This window comes from Strigops habroptila, chromosome 11 (genome assembly GCF_004027225.2).
Source record: "Strigops habroptila isolate Jane chromosome 11, bStrHab1.2.pri, whole genome shotgun sequence".
Classification (NCBI taxonomy): Eukaryota; Metazoa; Chordata; class Aves; order Psittaciformes; family Psittacidae; genus Strigops; species Strigops habroptila.
Window position 1 is genome coordinate 19,637,008 of NC_046360.1, and position 20,493 is coordinate 19,657,500.

The window sequence follows — 20,493 nt, forward strand, 5'->3', positions numbered from 1 at the left end:
CTTGAAAAGAGGTTTTAAGAAAACCGTACCTGAGAGTAAAAATATCTTTCCAATTTCAAATACCAAAATAACTAAAAATGTTGTTTGGAGGATAAAAGCTACTTTCTCATGGTTCTCCTCTGTATAAAAAGAGGATTCTAGTGACATCCAATAGCAGCTTCGTTCAGCATGACTGCTCTTGGCAGACAGCTACAATAAAGCACAGGCTCTTTTGCTGTTGCCTCAGGAAATATAAATCCTCATGATTTTCCGTTGATAGGTACAGCATAATCTGATCTATTGGGCTTGGAGCTTTGTGTAGAAATGAAATAAACAATCTTTCCTGAACAGTTAGGGTCTCCTTCTTCCATTCCGTTTTGAAAACAAGACTTCACATAAATAGACACATAATATATGTGTATAGACAGACAAAAGCAAAGGTCTATGCTCTGTCAGACAAGAATTACAGAGCTGCAAGCAACTACTGTTAAAAAGATATGACACTTCAATCCTCTTTTTCATCACTGATAACCTTACACAGTAATGTGTGGAAATGTATACAAAAATCCATAAACCAACCTACTACTACTCAAGTTTTTAAATGACTCAGTAGAAAGCTTCCAAATATCCATATTCCTCAAAACAACTTTAAAGTTGTTTAAAAGAAGGTCTTACTACATTGAAAGTGATGAAATTATGAAAGGTAAAGGGAATTTGTTGGCTAAACAGTATATGTGTACATATATATATTATTCTTGAGACAGTTTTTTCATCCAATTAAAAACAACAGACAAGATGAATTCAAATATTTGATAAATGAAATCCAGTCTACATTTGACTTAAAGAAATAAAAATCAGTAAGAGAAGTATTAGTGCTTTAGTGCTATAGACAGGAAAATGATGTCTTCCCACAACCGAGATAGCTGTGCTACTTTTGGATGCAAATATATTCCTCACAAACAAAAAGAACCCTTCACCTGGCTACTACATCCATGTTCTCAATAGCCACAACAGATTTCCATCTGTTCCTGCACAGCAGCTGCTGTGTTAAAATCTTATTTTCCATTACTTTTACCATTTCACTTCAATAATTTCTTCTGGTTTCCCTGTATCCTGGGTTACCACCCTGCCCTGCCAGCTTCCCTCCACCGCTTTTCCCCAAGAAAGCATGAAGTGCATTCACTCCAGTATCCTCCATCAGACAGTCAGAAGGACTGTTTATTCCCAGCAATAAAAGTCTGTGCCAAAATCTCTTGAACCTCTTTCAGAATAAAGTTAGAAATGTTGTTCCATTTATTTTAATAAAATGATTCATTATCTATTCAGGGAAATGGAATTTACACAAAGCAAGAAGGTGAATTCACACCTTCCTTCCTTTTCCTCGTAAAGCCCAAAGCTGTGCTCCATCCTCCTGCTCAGCGCCGGTGCCCTGAGCCAGCCTGTGTCCTCAGTGCCAGCTCCCATGAAGGGTGACCACTGCTCTCCCGCAGGGAAGACTCCTCTCAGGGAAGCCTGAGGAGAATCCCTGCTCTTTCCCACTGGGGTTATCTGGGGCCCTCAGGGCCCTCTCTGCTGCCTTGTGAGGAGTGGTGAGTCTGAGCAGAATGAGGAGACCCTCATCTAGGGCTGCGGTAGGAACATGGTTGGGATCTGGGTGCTGGTAGCAACCTTGATAACTGCACTGTTTTCTTAGGCAGATGTTATGGTACCACAGGCAGGTGTTCTTCAGCCAGAAGACAAACAGGAAACATTGCTTTCTCTGTTGCGGCTTCATTCGCCCCTTTTGGTCTTATCCAATAAAGGCCTTTTTGTTCCAGAAGTTTTACAAGGTCACATTCATTACTTGACTAACATTTACAAACATGTAGACTAACATACGTTTACTTCAATTCCTCAGTTGGCAGAAGCTGTGGAAGGGAATGAATGTCCTGCCCTTGCCTGTGACATCTCTGCCTTTTTTCTGTTGAGATCCTCAGCTGAAGGATGCTGCTGCATTGTACCACACACTATGCAAATGCAGTAAATGGTCACCAGAACTGAGAACAGTCCTCCTGCAGCTCCAGACGTGCACCTAATACAGGCATAAGTAGCTTTTTCGGTCCCTAGGCACCTATCGAGTACGAGCTGAAATGCCTGTGTTAGATCCTAATAATAGTGGGTTCAGCTGGGTGTTTTCTACTGGAGCTGAAAATCCCTCAATTAAATACTAACTGCGATCTCTTCTTAATAAGAACACATTATACCGTCCACAACCATGTCATCTCTGCCCTCTGACAGTTTTCAGGAAATCAGAAGAAATACTCTTCTAATTAAACCCGAATTTATACAAGCAAGAGCTCAATAGGAGAGTTCAAATCACTAGTAGTGGTATTTGGAGTTTCTATCTCATTACTGCTCCATGATATTCAAGATCAATGTGCTTCTGCTCCAAGTGCAAGGAAAATACTCCCAAAATGCAAATTTTGTTTTCAGAGTAAGAGCTACTTTACAGTCCTCATCACAGCTCACATGCAAAAATATATGAAGTCTAATCTTTAGTTCTGTGTGGGAAAGCTATCAAAAACATGTCTATTGGAAAAGAAAGGTTTTCTGGAGAACAGCTTCACACAAACAGCATAAAACCAGCATTAAAGTGGCTCTGCAGCTAATGGAATGCAAAAGCAGCTCATCCAGTAACTTGATCCTTGGAAAGCATTAAAAAGAACTATATTTAATGATGCTATTGTTCAGTTGGACTAATTTGTGTTTAATTTCTCGGGGAAATTCAAATCTTTTATCCCAAGCAGGGATATTATTTTCTTTTTATATTTTTATCAGTGGTTCAATTGCCCCTTAATCAAAAAACAATGCAAGAGGGAATATTTCTCATTCAGCAGAGCATCTTGACTAATTTTATGGTCCCATATGTGATCACTCTGAACAGAAGTTCACACAAAGCGCAATTTACAGCATACACATAACTAGATAACTAAAAATAGCACATGTAAAATTCAGTCTTATAACACATGCACCCTTTGGGTTTGAGCTGATGTTCACATTATGATTAAATATCTTCTAAGAATGAGTGCACGAGTATGCATTCAGTATTAGCAGCTAGAAGAATCATTCTGTATGCCTAATCCTAGAAACAACTCCCTTAGGTATTTTAAACTGTATTTATTTATGATTTAAAAGGGGCTATGGAACAATACCTTGTATCTTAAGCTTTAGCTTAAGCTTGTTACAAACAATGAATAAATGAACTCCTCTGATATTTGGAGTTATTATTCTTGTGGCGTCTGTACCGCAAGGCTTGATTTTATGATAGAATCATAGCTAAAAATTACCATTAATTTTACATGGAGAAGTTCAAGTAGTCATCTGCTATGCATCCAGCACAAGGGTGATTTCCAGGGGATTTCACCCATTTATCACTTTGACAGAGAATCAGTCTCTGTGCAAAGCTAAAAAAGAACTGAAATGGTGAAATACTGACTCTAACAGACACACGTAACTCATTTCAACACGAAGCAACGAAGTCAAGGCAGAGTTAAATAAAAGTTCAAAATTATACTGAGAACAAAGTGAAATATTAGAACTATTATTGACTAGAAAATTTTCAGTCAAATGGAACTATTACCACAAGAGAAAGACAGAACATTATATTTAATACTACAGGTGCATCACTCTGGAAAGTCTGATGCCACTCAGAAACCTAAATCTAGACTGAGATTCAGAGAAGGCAATGGAATGGATGTTGAACAGAAACACTGGTTACTGTGTTTGATCTCAGGCATTCAAAACGAACAGTTAAATGTAAAACAAATGAAGCAGAGCAGACATGGAGTCTTGCTCTGACAGTCACACCTGACTTCACTCCCACCCAACCTGCTGCCTTCTGCCTTGTTGTTCCTTTGGAATGAGGAAAATTCTGCCAACGTTAGTAATATTCTCTCAAAGCCCTCCCAAAGTCAAATGCCACAGTGGCAGCAAGGACTGATGCTGGTGACCAGCATCACCTCTCTAGCAGTTGCACAAACACAATTATACAGCTACCTCCTAGTCTTCATCCCAGTTTGTCCCTATTACCTTGTCTTAACCCCAGCTGTGCACTGAGGACAAGTTTGATTCTGTCTGTCTTTCTACAGAAGGAAGTACCTAATCTTACTTAGGCTGTAAAAATACTAAAATAAGATGTATTAAAATAAGATGTTCCTCTTCCTAACAATTAAATGTAATACTGATTTCTGAAAGCATCATTTACCCAGCAATAGAAAAATACCCTTGCTAATTTACAAATGTGCAAATTAGATTCCAAAAAGCCACTGCCATAAAATACCCACTATTACACAGCATTTACACTGAACCACCTGCGAGTGGAAGGCCCATCTTGCGTTTCAGCTATCCTGGTCGATTCTGACCTGGATGACACATAGGAAAAAGGCAGAATAAGATCCAGCCTCAGCTGACCAGAGCTATTTGTCTCTACAGCACAACTGCAGAGAGGTGCACTCACGCTGCTGGCTGGTTTCAGCTGGAAGGTGGCCACAAATGGTATCTTTGTGAGCAGACGGAAGGTCTGTGTGATTCCCTGTCCACTCGTGCTGTCGGAAGCAGCTCCAGCTGCCTCAGGGGCTGGTTCTCCCCACATTTCCCTTTCCAGAGAGATTTCAGTGGGAACAGAAGAGTGAGCGCAGCACAGCACAGATGACTGTCTGAAGGGTGCCTCAGCTGTGGCTTGACGTCAGACACTAATCCTGGCTACACAGCCCTCAGGAGCCTTCATTTCAAAACCACGCTTGCTACAAACACACTTGGCATATCTGCGTCAGGTTTCTCTAAGCATCCCTCTTCCAAGTATTGATTGTTACTAATATCCAGATATTTACACTGCAAGAATTCAAGGAACTATATGCTCCAGCCCTCAGCAGCATTTCTGTCTTTGTATCCTGTTTTCTGTGATTGTATTTTAAAGAATACTCTTAAAACAAACATGAAGTGCAGGCAAGACTACATTAAACAGCTCGGCACAGACCTATGAAAAGGACAACACATAAACCCATAAACTAAAAAAATGTATTTGTTCTGCAACACTAAAATTAAGCTTGACCTTTAAAAGAACAAATCAATTGGAATTGCAAAAGTTTTCAGCCTCCTAATTAGCTTCTTACAGAAGAATCTAATGCTGTAAGCAAGCAGGATATTTCCATTTTCCCTTTCTGTACAGACTGAATAAAATACTTCTGGATGTAATTCACTTCAAACCAGAATGAATAAAGATCATGAACCTCATTGATTTAACCAATCCAATTTGTCCTATTTGAGAATTAATTGAAAGTTCTTAGACACACAGAAATAACTGTGCACAACTGTCTCAGTGACAACTTGTTCTGCTTTCAATTTACGTGCACCAAAACTGTGCCATCCCAATCTAACAGCAGGAGAGTTTTAAATGTAGCATGGTCTTGTACTCATAAGTACATCCCTATCCTTGAAAGATATAAATATGTACTTTTTACAGCACCTGTTCTCATTTTGGGGACCTCAATGGTATTTAACGCTCCATAATCGACAACAGGATGTTAAGGAATTAACATTGCTTAAAACATTACAATTCCTTCTGCCAGGTTTCATTCTATTGACAGAGAAAGCCCACGTACCAGGATCTTTGTAGTGTAAGCACTGTTGATAGCAATTGCATTAACCAGCAGTTCGAGGGTTTTGGCGGGTATGGAGTCTGGGTCAGGGATCTCTTTGTAGTGGACATCCCCAACGTAGGCTTGGACCACCGTCATCCGGTTGGTCGTCAGCGTCCCTGTTTTGTCGGAGCAGATGGCTGTAGCATTACCCATAGTTTCACAAGCATCTAAGTGGCGGACCAGATTGTTATCCTTCATCATTTTCTGCGAAAAAGCAAAATAAAGAGCTGTCAAGATTTGCTTTGATAGATTTTTAACATCAGCTATGAAAAGCAAAATGCATGTATTTAGTCTTGTCCATGAGAACACAACGCTCACTAAACTAGAACTTTGATTGGGGATGATAACCCAATGCTTAGTCACAGACAACCAAGCAGTGACTAGCCCTGCAATAATTCTGCCTTTCATAAACCAACATAGTCCTGTCCTTTTGTGCAGTATATATACATTTTAAGGAATAGCTGGAACCGCAGAAATTAGCTAAAGAAACTGAAGATAGCAAGATTTTTTTTAAAACAGGATCATTATAGCAAATATTAGATGTTTTCTAACACTATTCTCAATGCCAGGATGAGATCTTGCAGCTCACTGAGGAACCACACATTTGGGGAAAGAAACAAACTAACAAATACCACCAACCACAAAAAACCCCACACCACAAAAAACCACCATGGTAGAGTACTCCATGCACTGTGCACCTGGAGATGCACAGTCATTGCTTTTATCTTCTCTGCGTTAAAACCATCCTGTGCCCCATCACCTCACATTACTGTCAGACGGTATCTTGTCCTTAAAGGGTGCCGTACCACCGTTTGTACACACAGCTGTATGGCAGTTGGACACTGCACATATAGATACTCACCTATGTGCTGCACGTGTTAGATGAAGGATAAAAAGACACTGGGAAACTATTTTAAAAGCAGCTAAAGTCTTTATTAGCAAAATGCCATCCTTGAGAGGAGATCTTTTTTCCTAATAATGACGATGTTTGGCCACATATAAATCGAGCTATTCCTTCCTCATGTTCAGACATTCATTTAGTTACATACTAAATAGAAATAAACTTCACAAAATCTTCATCTAAGATTCCCAGAATCTGACCAAGCTGCTAAAACAATCTGAGAAAACTCCTGAGATAATAGTGATCCACAAGTCCAGGATTTTAATCCTCTTTCATTTCCTCACAGAATCATTTACACTGGCTGCAAAGAACTGCAACCACACTTAAGAAAAGTACGTGAAAGCTCCAGTGAAACACTCATTTCTTTGAAAAGTGTTCCTGAAGGCTTCAAATCCTTGTAAAATTTTGGTTCTATTGCACAAGAAAAATGTGAAGACAAAGTTATTCTGTCTCAAAATCTCATAGTAAATTCTGCTCAATAAATTCCTGGCGCCCTTGCAAACTAAGTAGGTGTTTCTGCTGTTTGATATTCCTGCACTGGGTAGTTTTAAAGATATGTATTAGAATACATATGTATCTGCAGTTTTGACAGAAATACTTTTAATACAAAGCAAAGTTTCACTTCAAAGGAATTTCACTCATTGATATTTTGAGCACATTTATTTACAGGCCACTTTTCATCACACCTAATAAAACCCGAAGACTCACTAGTAAACTCAACTGAGCAGCATTTTCTCCCATAATTATTATTGTCTCTTACCTTTACAGAGTAAGCCAGAGAAATAGTGACAGCAAGTGGAAGTCCCTCAGGAACGGCAACCACAAGTACAGTAACACCAATAATGAAGAATTTAACAAAATACTGAACATAGACAGGAGTGCACTCAGGCAACCACTGCTTCTTGTTGACCACAAACGTGTCAATGGCAAAATATAGTACCAAAATTATTACAGTGATGGCAGACATCACCAAACCTAAAAACAGAAATAATTGATTACTATAAACCAAAACACAATTAAAAACATGTGCAATTAGAAATCTACATTAGAATTTGATATGAAATTATTTTCTTATTCTACATGACATTTTTCACCAGTACCAATAAGGATGATAATGTTATACTTTACAGTGCAGAAAAAACATTACCATAATGCATTTACAACAGCCCTACATTCCAGTGAATAAGGAAACGCTGAGCTCTGCAGAACAGCTGAATCATACCACGTTAATTTTTAAGCACCATCTTACTGCTGCCTCTAAAACTTCACAGTCAGTCTGGTTCCACAGGAGCTCGCTGTTACTGAAGCTACATTTTTCCCTTTAGCGCATTACTTTGACTGGTACAACATTTATCTGGCCTTTTAACCTCCACCTTTTATAAATTACTAGTCTATCCATATTCAAACACATCTTTCTTTTAAGTAAGCTTATCTTAAGAGGCTTGAGAAAAGGAGTCTCCTGTAGTTTATGTTGCTGTATAAGGTATTTTAGGAAAGCCCTACTGATGTGCCTGGCTGAATACAATGAGGCAATGCTGCAGGATCATCCACAGAGCAGGTTTTCCCTGCTTTCTTGAAAATGCGATAAATACCAGTGTTTCCAAGGTTTCCCTTTTCAAAGGGACATATTTTTATGTCCATATACTGTGCATATTTTTATGAAGAGAAGCTCAAGAGGTGCGACACTGACAGCATAGCACAAGAGACACCAATAAATATTTCACAGAATTCATGGAAGATCTCAGGGACTTAACATGCTCTCCCAGTGACACGGGCTTTGCTAAGCAAGCACTCCCCCTCTGCAGGTTTGTGCCTGGATTTGAGCATTCAAACACAAACTCCATTGGAACATCTATTTTGCCTTCTATGATTGCTGCTCTTTGGCAGGTTTCTGTGCAGCAGTTAAGCCTGCATTTCAGAGTAAATTAATTTCTCTCTAATGAGATCATACGGTAGAAGGAGAATGCTGTGAATTTTATGTCTTGACTGGGTAAGCTGAAGGATGCTAAGGTTGACAGGAAACAGATGAGCCAGGGAGACTGGTATATGCCAGAGGATAAAGGAAAACCATTAAAATATTGTAAAGGCAAATACTCATGACAATGCAAGACATCCCCATCGACTGCCCAATGACAAAGAAAAATCAAATGAGGCAAGGATTAATTAATTGAATTCCTCTTACTTGCCACATTATGTTTAGAAATCCCTATACAATTACTTCAAAAGTGATAGTCACATCCCTGCCGAAATACCAAAGAGAGTAATAATCAGAAGGCAAGGTAGAAAGGTATTTAAGATATTAATGATCATGAGAAATGAAGTGATTTTATTTCAAGGCAACTGTTGTACAACTAGCAACAAAGCAGAGAAGATTAAGGAATATGAAACTGGGCAAAGCATGAAACTGGATATGACAGAGATGATACCCACAGATTCCGAGCCATGCACTGTTCAGGTGGAGACAGAAGTGGCATCATGGTGTTACATGACCAACTAAGTGTAATGAACTTAAAAAGGAATGAGAAGGAATAGTAGGGGTAAAATCAGATTGGTAAAGAAGGATAAAGGAGACTGAACAGAGGTAAAGTTAGGAATCTGGTGTAGGGCGTCCACCAAGGATCTGGATAGAGATTAAGTTCTCTTTAACACCACTATAAAAATGAACCTAATAAACATTATGCCATTATGAAAGTGTTTCACTTTCTACCTATGTGTTGGAGAAGTGCTACTTGTAACAGTAGGGACCAGGTGGTACTGGATGTGTCATTGTCCTGGGTTCAGGCACAGACTATCTCAGGAGAGGGTACTTCAAAGACCCAAAAGGGTATAGATGGGCTTTTGGTATCACTGCCTTGGAAACAGAGGAAATTAAGCAGCTGTCCACGTTGCCCCGTCTCTCAGAGGATCCTTCTGTTGTGGGGTTGCTGAAGGTCGAAGAACAACAAGTGCCAATTGCGACCACAACAGTGCACCGGCGGCAATATCGCACCAACCGAGACTCCTTGATTCCTATCCATAAGCTGATCCGTAGACTGGAGAGCCAAGGAGTGATCAGCAGGACCCGCTCACCCTTTAATAGCCCCATATGGCCAGTGCAAAAGTCTAATGGAGAGTGGAGATTAACAGTAGACTATCGTGGCCTGAACGAAGTCACACCACCATTGAGTGCTGCTGTACCGGACATGCTAGAACTTCAATATGAACTGGAGTCAAAGGCAGCCAAGTGGTATGCCACAATTGACACTGCCAATGCATTTTTCTCAATCCCTTTGGCAGCAGAATGCAGGCCACAGTTTGCTTTCACTTGGAGGGGTGTCCAGTACACTTGGAACCAACTGCCCCAGGGGTGGAAACACAGCCCTACCATCTGCCATGGATTGATCCAGACTGCACTGGAACAGGGGCAAGCTCCAAAACACCTGCAATACATTGATGACATCATCGTGTGGGGTGATACAGCGGAAGAAGTTTTTGAGAAAGGGAGGAAGATAATCCAAATCCTGCTGAAGGCCGGTTTTGCCATAAAACGGAGTAAGGTCAAGGGACCTGCACAGGAGATTCAATTTTTGGGAATAAAATGGCAAGATGGACGCCGCCAGATCCCCACAGACGTGATCAACAAGATAACAGCAATGTCTCCACCAACTAACAAGAAAGAAACACAAGCTTTCTTAGGTGTTGTGGGGTTCTGGAGAATGCACATCCCAAATTATAGTCTGATTGTAAGCCCTCTCTACCACGTGACCCAGAAGAAGAATGATTTCAAATGGGGCCCTGAGCAACAACAAGCCTTTGAACAAATTAAACGAGAAATAGTTCATGCAGTAGCCCTTGGACCAGTCCGGGCCGGGCCAGATGTGAAAAATGTGCTCTATACCGCAGCTGGGGAGAATGGTCCTACCTGGAGCCTCTGGCAGAAAGCTCCAGGGGAGACTCGAGGTCAACCCCTTGGCTTTTGGAGTCGGGGATATAAAGGATCCGAGGCCAGCTATACTCCCACTGAAAAAGAGATACTGGCAGCCTATGAAGGGGTTCGAGCTGCCTCAGAAGTGATCGGAACTGAAGCGCAGCTCCTCCTGGCACCCCGGTTGCCTGTGCTGGGCTGGATGTTCAAAGGCAGGGTCTCCTCTACACATCATGCAACTGATGCTACATGGAGTAAGTGGGCTGCACTAATTACACAACGAGCTCGAATAGGAAATCCCAGCCGTCCAGGAATTCTAGAAGTCATTATGGACTGGCCAGAGGGCAAAGATTTTGGGATGTCACCAGAAGAGGAGGTGACGCGTGCTGAAGAGGCCCCACCATATAATGAACTGTCAGAGAGTGAAAAGCAATATGCCTTGTTTACTGATGGGTCCTGCCGTATTGTGGGAAAGCATCGGAGATGGAAGGCAGCTGTGTGGAGTCCCCTGCGACAAGTTGCAGAAACTGCTGAAGGAGAGGGTGAATCGAGTCAGTTTGCAGAGGTGAAAGCCATCCAGCTGGCCTTGGACATTGCTGAACGAGAAGAATGGCCAGTACTTTATACTGACTCATGGATGGTGGCAAATGCCCTGTGGGGGTGGTTGCAGCAATGGAAGCAGAGCAACTGGCAACGCAGAAGTAAACCCATCTGGGCTGCTGCATTGTGGCAAGATATCGCTGCTCGGGTGCAGAACCTGGTGGTGAAGGTACGCCACGTAGATGCTCATGTACCCAAGAGTCGGGCCACTGAGGAACACCAGAATAACCAGCAAGTGGATAAAGCTGCTAAGATTGAAGTGGCTCAGATGGACTTGGATTGGCAACATTAAGAGTGAATTATTTTTAGCCCGGTGGGCCCATTACACCTCAGGCCATCAAGGCAGAGATGCAACATATAGATGGGCTCGTGATCGAGGGGTGGACTTAACGATGGACACTATTGCCCAGATTATTCACAAATGTGAAACATGTGCTGCAATTAAGCAAGCCAAACAATTAAAGCCTCTCTGGTATGGAGGACGATGGCTGAAGTACAAATACGGGGAGGCCTGGCAGATTGACTATATCACACTCCCACCAACCCGCCAGGGCAAGCGCTATGTGCTTACCATGGTGGAAGCAACCACCGGCTGGCTGGAAACATACGCTGTGTCCCACGCCACTGCCCGGAACACTATCCTGGGCCTTGAGAAACAAGTCTTGTGGCGACACGGCACCCCAGAGAGAATTGAGTCAGACAATGGGACTCATTTCCGGAACAACCTCATAGACACTTGGGCCAAAGAGCATGGCATTGAGTGGGTATATCACATCCCCTACCATGCACCAGCCTCTGGGAAAATCGAACGGTACAATGGGCTGTTAAAAACTACACTGAGAGCAATGGGTGGTGGGACTTTCAAACACTGGGATACACATTTACCAAAAGCCACCTGGTTGGTCAACACTAGGGGATCTGCCAACAGGGCTGGCCCAGCCCAATCAGAACTTTTACGTACTGTAGAGGGGGATAAAGTTCCTGTGGTGCACATAAAGAATTTGTTGGGGAAGACAGTCTGGCTTATTCCTGCTTCGGGTAAAGGCAAACCCACTCGTGGAGTTGCTTTTGCTCAGGGACGTGGATATACTTGGTGGGTAATGCGGGAAGATGGGGAAGTCCGATGTGTACCTCAAGGGGATTTGATTTTGGGGGAAAACAGCCAATGAACTCAATTGTGTGCTGTTGCCTGCTCTATAACACTTTTATAGCCCACCAGCTAGATATCTTCAGGTCGCCAGCCATTGACCCTGACTTCCCTCCGATCATCACCTCAACAAAGAATGAATTTTGAGGAAACCAGACCAGCTCAGCAGTGACCAGACGAGTTTGGCGGTATCATCAGTAGGCAACAGCCCAACACTACACACCGTCCCTCCTGCCCTGAAAGACTATTGCAAGAGATGGAGCCTGACATCATGGACTAGATGAATTTAGCAATTTTATAGGGATTGGTCCATGGACTAGGGAATGATATATTTCTCTTTGTGTGTGGGTGTGAGTGTATATATATGTGTATATATGGGACAGGGGCGATGGTGTGTTGAGAGATGTGGGATCTGAGCATGACGTGAATAGTATGGAATAAGGGGTGGATACTGTCCTGGGTTCAGCTTTAGCAGTCGTTTTTCTCCTTCTTAGTAGCTGGTGCAGTGCTGTGTTTTTTAACTTTCAGCCTGGGAACAACGCTGATAACACCGATGTTTTTAGTTGTTGCTAAGTAATGTTTACTCCAACCAAGGACTTTCTCAGTCTCATGCTTTGCCAGGGAGGATGGGAAGCCGGGAGGAAGCAGAGACAGGACACCTGACCCAAACTAGCCAAAGGGGTATTCCATACCACAGCACGTCATGCCCAGTATATAAACCGGGGGGAGTTACCTGGAAGGGGCAGATCACTGCTCGGGTCGGGCTGGGTATCGGTCGGCGGGTGGTGAGCAACTGTATCCTCTCCCCTTGTTATTTCCCTTATCATTATTATCATTGGTGGTAGCAGCAGTGGTTTTGTGTTATACCTTAGTTGTGGGACTGCTCTTATCTCAACCCGTGGGAGTTACATTCTTTTGATTCTCCTCCCCATCCCTCCGGGAGCGGGGGAAGGAAGAAGGAGGGGAGTGAGCGAGCGGCTGCGTGGTTCTGAGTTACCGGCTGGGCTCAAACCATGACAGTCATGTTTGGGTAGAAGGCAGGAACATGAATATTAAGAGAGAACAGAATGCTTTCTGAATCAGTAAGAGGGAAATACTGTGTGAGTGGTATTTTGAGATGATATTAGAGATTCTGAAACTGTGTACTCAGAAGTTCTAAGCGGAGAGGAAATTAAATCTGTTATTACTGCACTTGGGAATATTAACTATGACAAAAGCTACATTTCATTTTGATTCCAATATACATTACAATCCAAGTTGCCCAAAGCTTCCAGTTTCCTGACAGTCAAAACTAAGTTTTAGGAGAATAAGAGATCTTCAATACCACATACTATCTTTAGAAAAGCATTAAGATGACCTATTTCTAAATATTGCAGAAAGAGGCCCATCCTTTTTTAAGAATAATTGGCTTTAAACCCCTTTGTTGCCAGTATAACATACTGCTAACTCAGTCAGTTATCCGGTCATACCTGCTTTCCCTATCTGGACTGCCAGCTTGGTCAGCTTTCCCTGAAGAACAGACTTTTCCTTCTTGTGCATGTTGGATTTCTTCTTGTCTTTGTCATCTCCTTCTCCCCCTTCTGCACTCTTCAGCGGCTGCATCTCCATGGCAGCAGCCCCATCCTGCTGCTTGGCTAATAATGCAGAACAAAGCAGTTACTCCAAAACTATTAATTCCTTTTATCATAGTGTTGATACTTACTGAATTCAGTCAGCAACACTCATTGCAGGGGCTGACTGCAATACAAATGATTGTATCTATGCACAGGATTACACTTCACTCCCATGGCAGACAGACACCCCTGTGAGACCCAGGGGGGGTCTGCAGGGCACAAATGTACAAGCACACCCATGTGCACCCCATAAACATGGGGATAAGTGCTGCACCGTTTGTCAAGCACCATGAAAGCCATTGGGTTTTATTTATTGATCTTTTTAAACCACCGATGACATTCTGTGTTATACACATATATATAACAATGTCTTGCAGATTACTTGTCAAGTAACAGTACGTCAGTACTGCAGGATTTCCTAGAATAGATCTCAAATGCTTTGGCAAATAGACAATCTGTATTTCTCTAAATGTTGCTATGTCTCATAGATTACAATGCACCCTTACAGTCACACCTTTAATGAAAACATTTTAAAGCTAACACGGTTCCACAGATGATCGTGGGCCTCATGTCTTGACTGCATGGGCACTGCAGAGACCAGGGGACCACATTTTGCAAACTGCTATTCTAGCTAAACCCAGACTTTAAAAGTTTCCTTAGCATTCAGTTTTCAAGTAACGTAACCATCCGATGGCAACACCGTCATCGGTCTCCCATAAAAAGCACACAATTTAAAGGCTAAAGCATCCATTCACGAAAGAATGCTAATGCTAATATAAGGAAACTTTATTTTAGTATCAAAGAGAGAGACATGTTTTAAAAGCAATGACATTCCAGTTTATATATGTGTATGTGTCTGGTCTGTATCAAACACAGACATAAGTAAATTAAATAGAATGAGATGAAACAGCTTTGCTTTGACATTCGTGAACAGGTTGTACAAAACTGTGCTTATTTGACCTGGAAATCTAATTCGTGTACCTAACCTTAAATCTTACTCATTTAATACCATTTTATTTAATAGTTTCGTACCATTAACCACTGAGTTTATCTGTTCGGTTTCTGATCCATCACCTGTGCAATCTTTAGTACTATCTGAGAAGAGAAAGCTGTAGTTTAGATGACTTCTTTGGCATAACCCAAAGAAATTGTGATAACTGTGTCTCATACAGTAGAAAAGGAACCATGACTTTGCTTCAGAGAAAGAAAAATATTTATGTGAATTTCTTCCTGAGATTGAACATTAAATAAGAAATTCCTAAGATTCTTAATCTTCCTGTTATTTATCCTTATACTATACTCTTACATTGCTGAATAACCTCTTGGCTTCTAAGTTTCCTTTTGTTACTGCTTTACCTTCTCCCTGCAAAAGAAAATGTGTCCATACAATGCCATTAAACACCAAGGGTGATGAGACATATCAAAAATAGGGTTGGAAATCCACTAACAATACATAGCATACATAACTTGCACAAGAAAATGGATTTTAAATGAGCTTTATGACATGAAATTACAATCTATAAATGGCTTATTAGAAATACTGCTCTTCTCCTATCCTAAATATCTGATACATCGAAATTCTGTGAGTTATAAAAACGTTGGAAGGTTTCTTTGTTAGGTTTGGTTGTTTGGGGGGGGGGTAACATTCTGTTTGAACAACAGGGCCACTTCTACACACAGGCACAAATCACAAATTTTCATGTTACTTTTTAACAGAATTTAACTACATGCTAAAAATAAAATCCACAACCTCCTTAATACAAAAGAAGATTACCTTTGTTCTGGCTGTTCTCCATATTCCCATCCTGCATTTTGCCTATATGATGAAAAATTTCAACAGACAACAGACAGTAAACAACCTTTGGCCAAGACAGAACATGAAAATGGGAATTTACATAAAAAGGGCAGACAAAAGCAATGAGCATGTTACAGATACTTCTTTCTGGTCGGAGACCATTGTTATCATACATTTACTTAGGACAACTTAGCTGGACACATTCATGGACTGCAGTCAAGTTCAATGTTGTAACATGTAAAATACTAAGTATCAGGACATGATTTTGAGCAAATTGCAGAAATTGAGAGGGTGAAACTAAGGAAAAGAATCCAGTGGAAATTAGAATTTGAATAATATTCCTGAAATGAAATTTCAGAAAGCTGGGACTTAAAAGAACCAGAGGTATAATTTTGGCACACCCCAGTATAAAGCATGACTATCTTAACGTATTCCAGAATTAAATTCACTGTTTTAGTAAATTAAGACAAAATATAAATAATTTTGTCAATAAATATGAATAAATAAAAATGTAAATCAGATCTGGTTTTTAACTTACATCTTCCTCACCTAGTTGTACTAGGAGCAGTTACTCCAGTAAATACAAGTGCCACGTGATCGTTCTATAGTCATATTTATCCTGAAGAAATATTTGCCAAGTCTATCCAATTTCCTAATTTAGCTGCAGATAGTCTCAGCATTCCAAAGTCCTTATGTGATTTCTCTCTTTTTTAAAGTGAAAATACACCGTTTGAAAGTGTCTATGAAATACCAATGACAGAACACAAATTAGAGCATACAAAACTTTGGTATTTGAATAACCAGCAAACAATTTCAAACGTATTCAAAATTTCTTGGTGGGATCCCTTAGGAAACTTTCACAGTGACACAGGAATTTATCTTATGGAAAAGACTGCTTGAGTTTTATAAACGTGACAGAAGGGATGACATTCTCTTTGTATAGTTATGTATAATGCACAATAAATAATGCTAAGGAAAATTAATAGTTAAACCACCTTGATAGGATTTCTGACACATTCCAATAAGAAATGTATCATTAGAGCGTTAAAAAAGTCTGAAAGCGGTTAAGTCCTGCTCTTCTGACTTCCTCCACGGATACAGCTGACACTGACATGCACAATAAAGCAGCAGAAGTTATGCTTCAACATATGTATTCATTTTTTCACTCTATGCCGTGACTAAATAGGAGCTAAATTGAAAGGCTAAGATGCATTTCCTACATCTTTGTATTTTCAGTAATTGGGAGATCACTAAAACCTTCCCTGTCCAAAAGAGAACAAATGGCCAAATCAGCCATGAACTCCTCTTCACCCTGTGCTAGCAGGCTGCAGGCACTGAGAATCTCCAGAGCACAGGAGGCCCAGCACAGCAAGGGGGTCTCAGTAGGTATAATCATCTCGGTGCTCCAATGGATTACTGAAGTAAACCCTTCAGCATCAACTGCTTGTCTGGATTTCTAATTCTGTTCCCACCTTGGCTATAATAATATATAGTATCTTCCCCTTTGCCATGAGACATGCATGAATGAACCTGAACAAAACCAAGTTTGTTTTCGCTGTGGAATTTCCTTAAGAAATTGTATATAGAGTGCACAGTTGAACTTGCTATCTCCCTAATGGCTATTTTTCTTAGAATGGTTTTTAATAAAGTTAGTGGAAGACACAAAACATCTCTAGAGATTCTGATTTCTGGCTAGAGGATAAAGCCTTCCTTAAGAACTGGAAAACCCTAATTTAGAGCAGTCTGCTCTATAGCTCTTTTTTCAGAACACAATTCAAAACCTTAAAGCAGTATAATTGATGATTCTTCCATTTAAAAAACAAAACAAACCCAAACCCATGGCTTGCATAACTGGCAAACACAACACATATTGTTTTTTCTATGTACATCCAAGTATTTAACTTGATGCTATATATTTGCTATTTAATAGTGGTATTATAATTGTTGTAATGAATTACACTAACAATTCATCTACCCTGGCTACCTCAAACCAGCAGGACACCAAATGGATAATCACTAACAACAGTGTGAACACCAGTATGTAAGAAATATATTCTTAACTTCAGCAGCTACTGCATTTAGGTTGTTGGGGCAAGGGGAGAGTCAGCACAGCTAGTCATATTCCAATTACGTAGATAGAAAAACAAAGAACAAGTAATTATGACAGAGAAAACATGAAGAAAAGAATGGAAAGGATTGATTTCCTCCTGTTCGAAATAATTTTAAACTTGCACTTGGCTATAAATTATAAATAAAGAAATTAAGAAAGAAAATGAGCTGATAGAATTACTATTGCTGAGAGATCCTTTCTCCTTTCAGTTAGTGCTAGGACCAGAAATACTACCCCATATTTCTGGCCTTTGTGCATTGTTTAGAAACATTAAAAGGAATGAGTATTTATTGATATTTTGATAATGTTTTATACATAAATCTTGAAAAAAAAGTAGTTTATTTTCCCATAATTTTGCAAATCTTTTCTTCTTTTCTTTTTTGAAATAAGTAAAAGGAACAGTGTTTGGGCCCTGGAATCTGAATTTATTTTTACTAAGCAAGGATGAAAAATCAGGTTTATTATTTATAAGAATATAGAGCCTCCTACTATGACTTGCATTCTGCAGTTGCTTTGAAGGTTCTGAATTTGAATATAAAACATTCTGCATGTTGTCTCTGCCTTACTAAAATTTGTCCTTTGGAAAGCACCCATGGCACCAGTCCTAAGTTCCTACTCCGAAAGACAAATACTTCTCCAAATAAACCTTCCAAGACAAGACTCCCCTCTACCTCTCCCAGCCCTTTATGAGGAGTCAGTGACACAGAATAACAAAGATCTATCGCTGGCATTAGAAATTGTTTGTACATGGGAGGAACTGCTCGGAATCACCCAAAGCAGCTAATGGAGTTACGTTCTCATGTGCTGTGATGGAGCAAAAAAGCACAAAATACCCTGTGGATTTTCCACAAGAGCTCCTCTTGCAATAGAAATGAGTTATAGCCCTCTTCATGCCAAGTTCTAGTCTGCAGCTAGCAGGAACAGACGCACATTGCAAATCTATATATAGGGGGGAAAGTGACGTCAAACGTATCTGCACTGAATACTTGGAATTCTCTCATACAGGCTGGTATCAGAGCCAATGCGTTAGTAAAACACAGGTTGATTAAAAAAGAACAAATCTGACTCCACTGTACCTAACAGGAAGTTTTAGCCAATTCTTCTATGCACACACTAAGTAACTTCACTTACAGTTCAGAAAATACTTTAAAACGTATTAAAGCTGCAGATTGTTCTATAGGAATTGAACAGTGGTGTACACCCGTGTGCCAGAACTGACAGAATTAATGGTACCCATCAAAAGTATTTCAGCTGAGACTTTCCTCTGAGTCTGCCGGGCTATTGCTAGATCAGAATATAATTTTCAGTAACAAATTCCGAGTACCAAATGCCAAAACCACCCCCAACAATCTGATATGGAGTAGGAATGGGGCAGTGCTCTACTGACAGTGATGAGCACCGCTTTCTCCAATGAAATCAAATTTGGGATAAACAAGCCGAAACAGTGATTACTGTTTCCCATATTTTCTTTTTAAAAAAATGTACCTTTTCTAAATACAACACTTTAAAATTAGATAAATTGTCATGAATTACACTCTAAAAACTGAACATATTGCCCATAGTTTTAACGGAGACCATCAAACAATTATGTATTTTAATCTCAACCACTAGAACTCAGTGGAAGTTATAGCAGTTCCTTAGATACACACAGGCTGTGTCACAAACCTGCACAAATTTAGCACTACAAGCTGACTGAAAACAAGTGACTTCTTTTGTGTCAACTCTATATTGACAAGTAAGACAATATTTTCTCTGAAATGGTAACGTGTTTTCAAGTAACAACTTGAGCTAAGTACTTATTCAAGTACATAATATTTTTTTCTTAATTGAAGGTATTTTCTACACAGAGGTATTGGACTTCACATAAAAATTGTTTCTTTCCAGTCGCATCATAGGGAGAATTCTCTGACATTATTGAAAATAAATTATTTCATCCAGATAGAAAACATATCTGCATGAACTTGGTCTCCTGGCTTTGGAATTTACTTTTTTCCTTCCTTTCTCCCATTCAAGCCCCCTTCAAAACATATCTACATTATTCTCTAACTCATCCTCATTGCTAAGTAGGAAAATGTGTAGTATAAACAGACCAGACTTTGGCAATTTCAAAGCAGGACTAACTCTACTTGCCAAGGATCTGTTCTCTTCTGCACACAATGTCACATAAGTTGACTTGTGGAAAGTGTCTCCTGTTCATGTTGATCAAAGATCTGCAGAATTAATTCAACCCCCTCACTTCAAAGGAGTTACAAGCAAAAACATACTCAGCTGCACAAAAAACTGACTTCTGCACTTTGTACACTGAAACCAAGTGAGTATGTATCCCTCAACTCCAAGCTAAACAGGGACAGTATTGTTTCTGATGGGAGACAATATTATGGAAGATCACATACTTACTTAAGACACTCACTTAATATCCCTTGAAACTCAATTTATATACGAAGTTCAGGCATTAAGACCAAACACAAAAGGTATTTACCAGGCAACTAAAGCTTGGTAACACAGAGGTTAGAACTACTTAGGACTCATCTCTGCATCCTGCTGAGTGGCAGTTCTCATCCAGCAAAGCACTTAAGCAGATGCTTAACTCTATACTCTGAAACTTGCATGACTGAACGTAACTGTGACACTGCAGTCTCCAGAGGGACGGGGAGCGGGATACCTGGTAAGATTTTGTATGTGTATATCTGGTTTACGCACAACAAAGTAGAATTATAGAGCATAAAGAATGGGGAATGAAATATTCATCACTGATTTCCTGGTTCT

The 20,493-nt window shown here is 40.3% G+C and overlaps 1 protein-coding gene across 14 annotated transcripts in view; it reads right to left on the reverse strand.

The window, feature by feature from the left end:
* ATP2B2 (ATPase plasma membrane Ca2+ transporting 2) overlaps window positions 1–20,493 on the reverse strand; it is a 412,410-nt gene that overhangs the window by 70,627 nt on the left and 321,290 nt on the right. For 11 of the 14 annotated variants that reach the window (XM_030501305.1, XM_032920206.1, XM_030501295.1 and 8 more), the window contains 4 exons: window positions 15,597–15,638; window positions 13,679–13,843; window positions 7,319–7,533; window positions 5,619–5,861 (listed from right to left, as the gene is read on the reverse strand). In XM_030501305.1, coding sequence (XP_030357165.1) covers window positions 5,619–5,861; window positions 7,319–7,533; window positions 13,679–13,843; window positions 15,597–15,638 — 665 coding nt within the window. The remainder of the gene's footprint in view (window positions 1–5,618; window positions 5,862–7,318; window positions 7,534–13,678; window positions 13,844–15,596; window positions 15,639–20,493) is intronic. The other 3 variants (XM_030501308.1, XM_030501304.1, XM_030501303.1) reach the window with 1 other exon arrangement.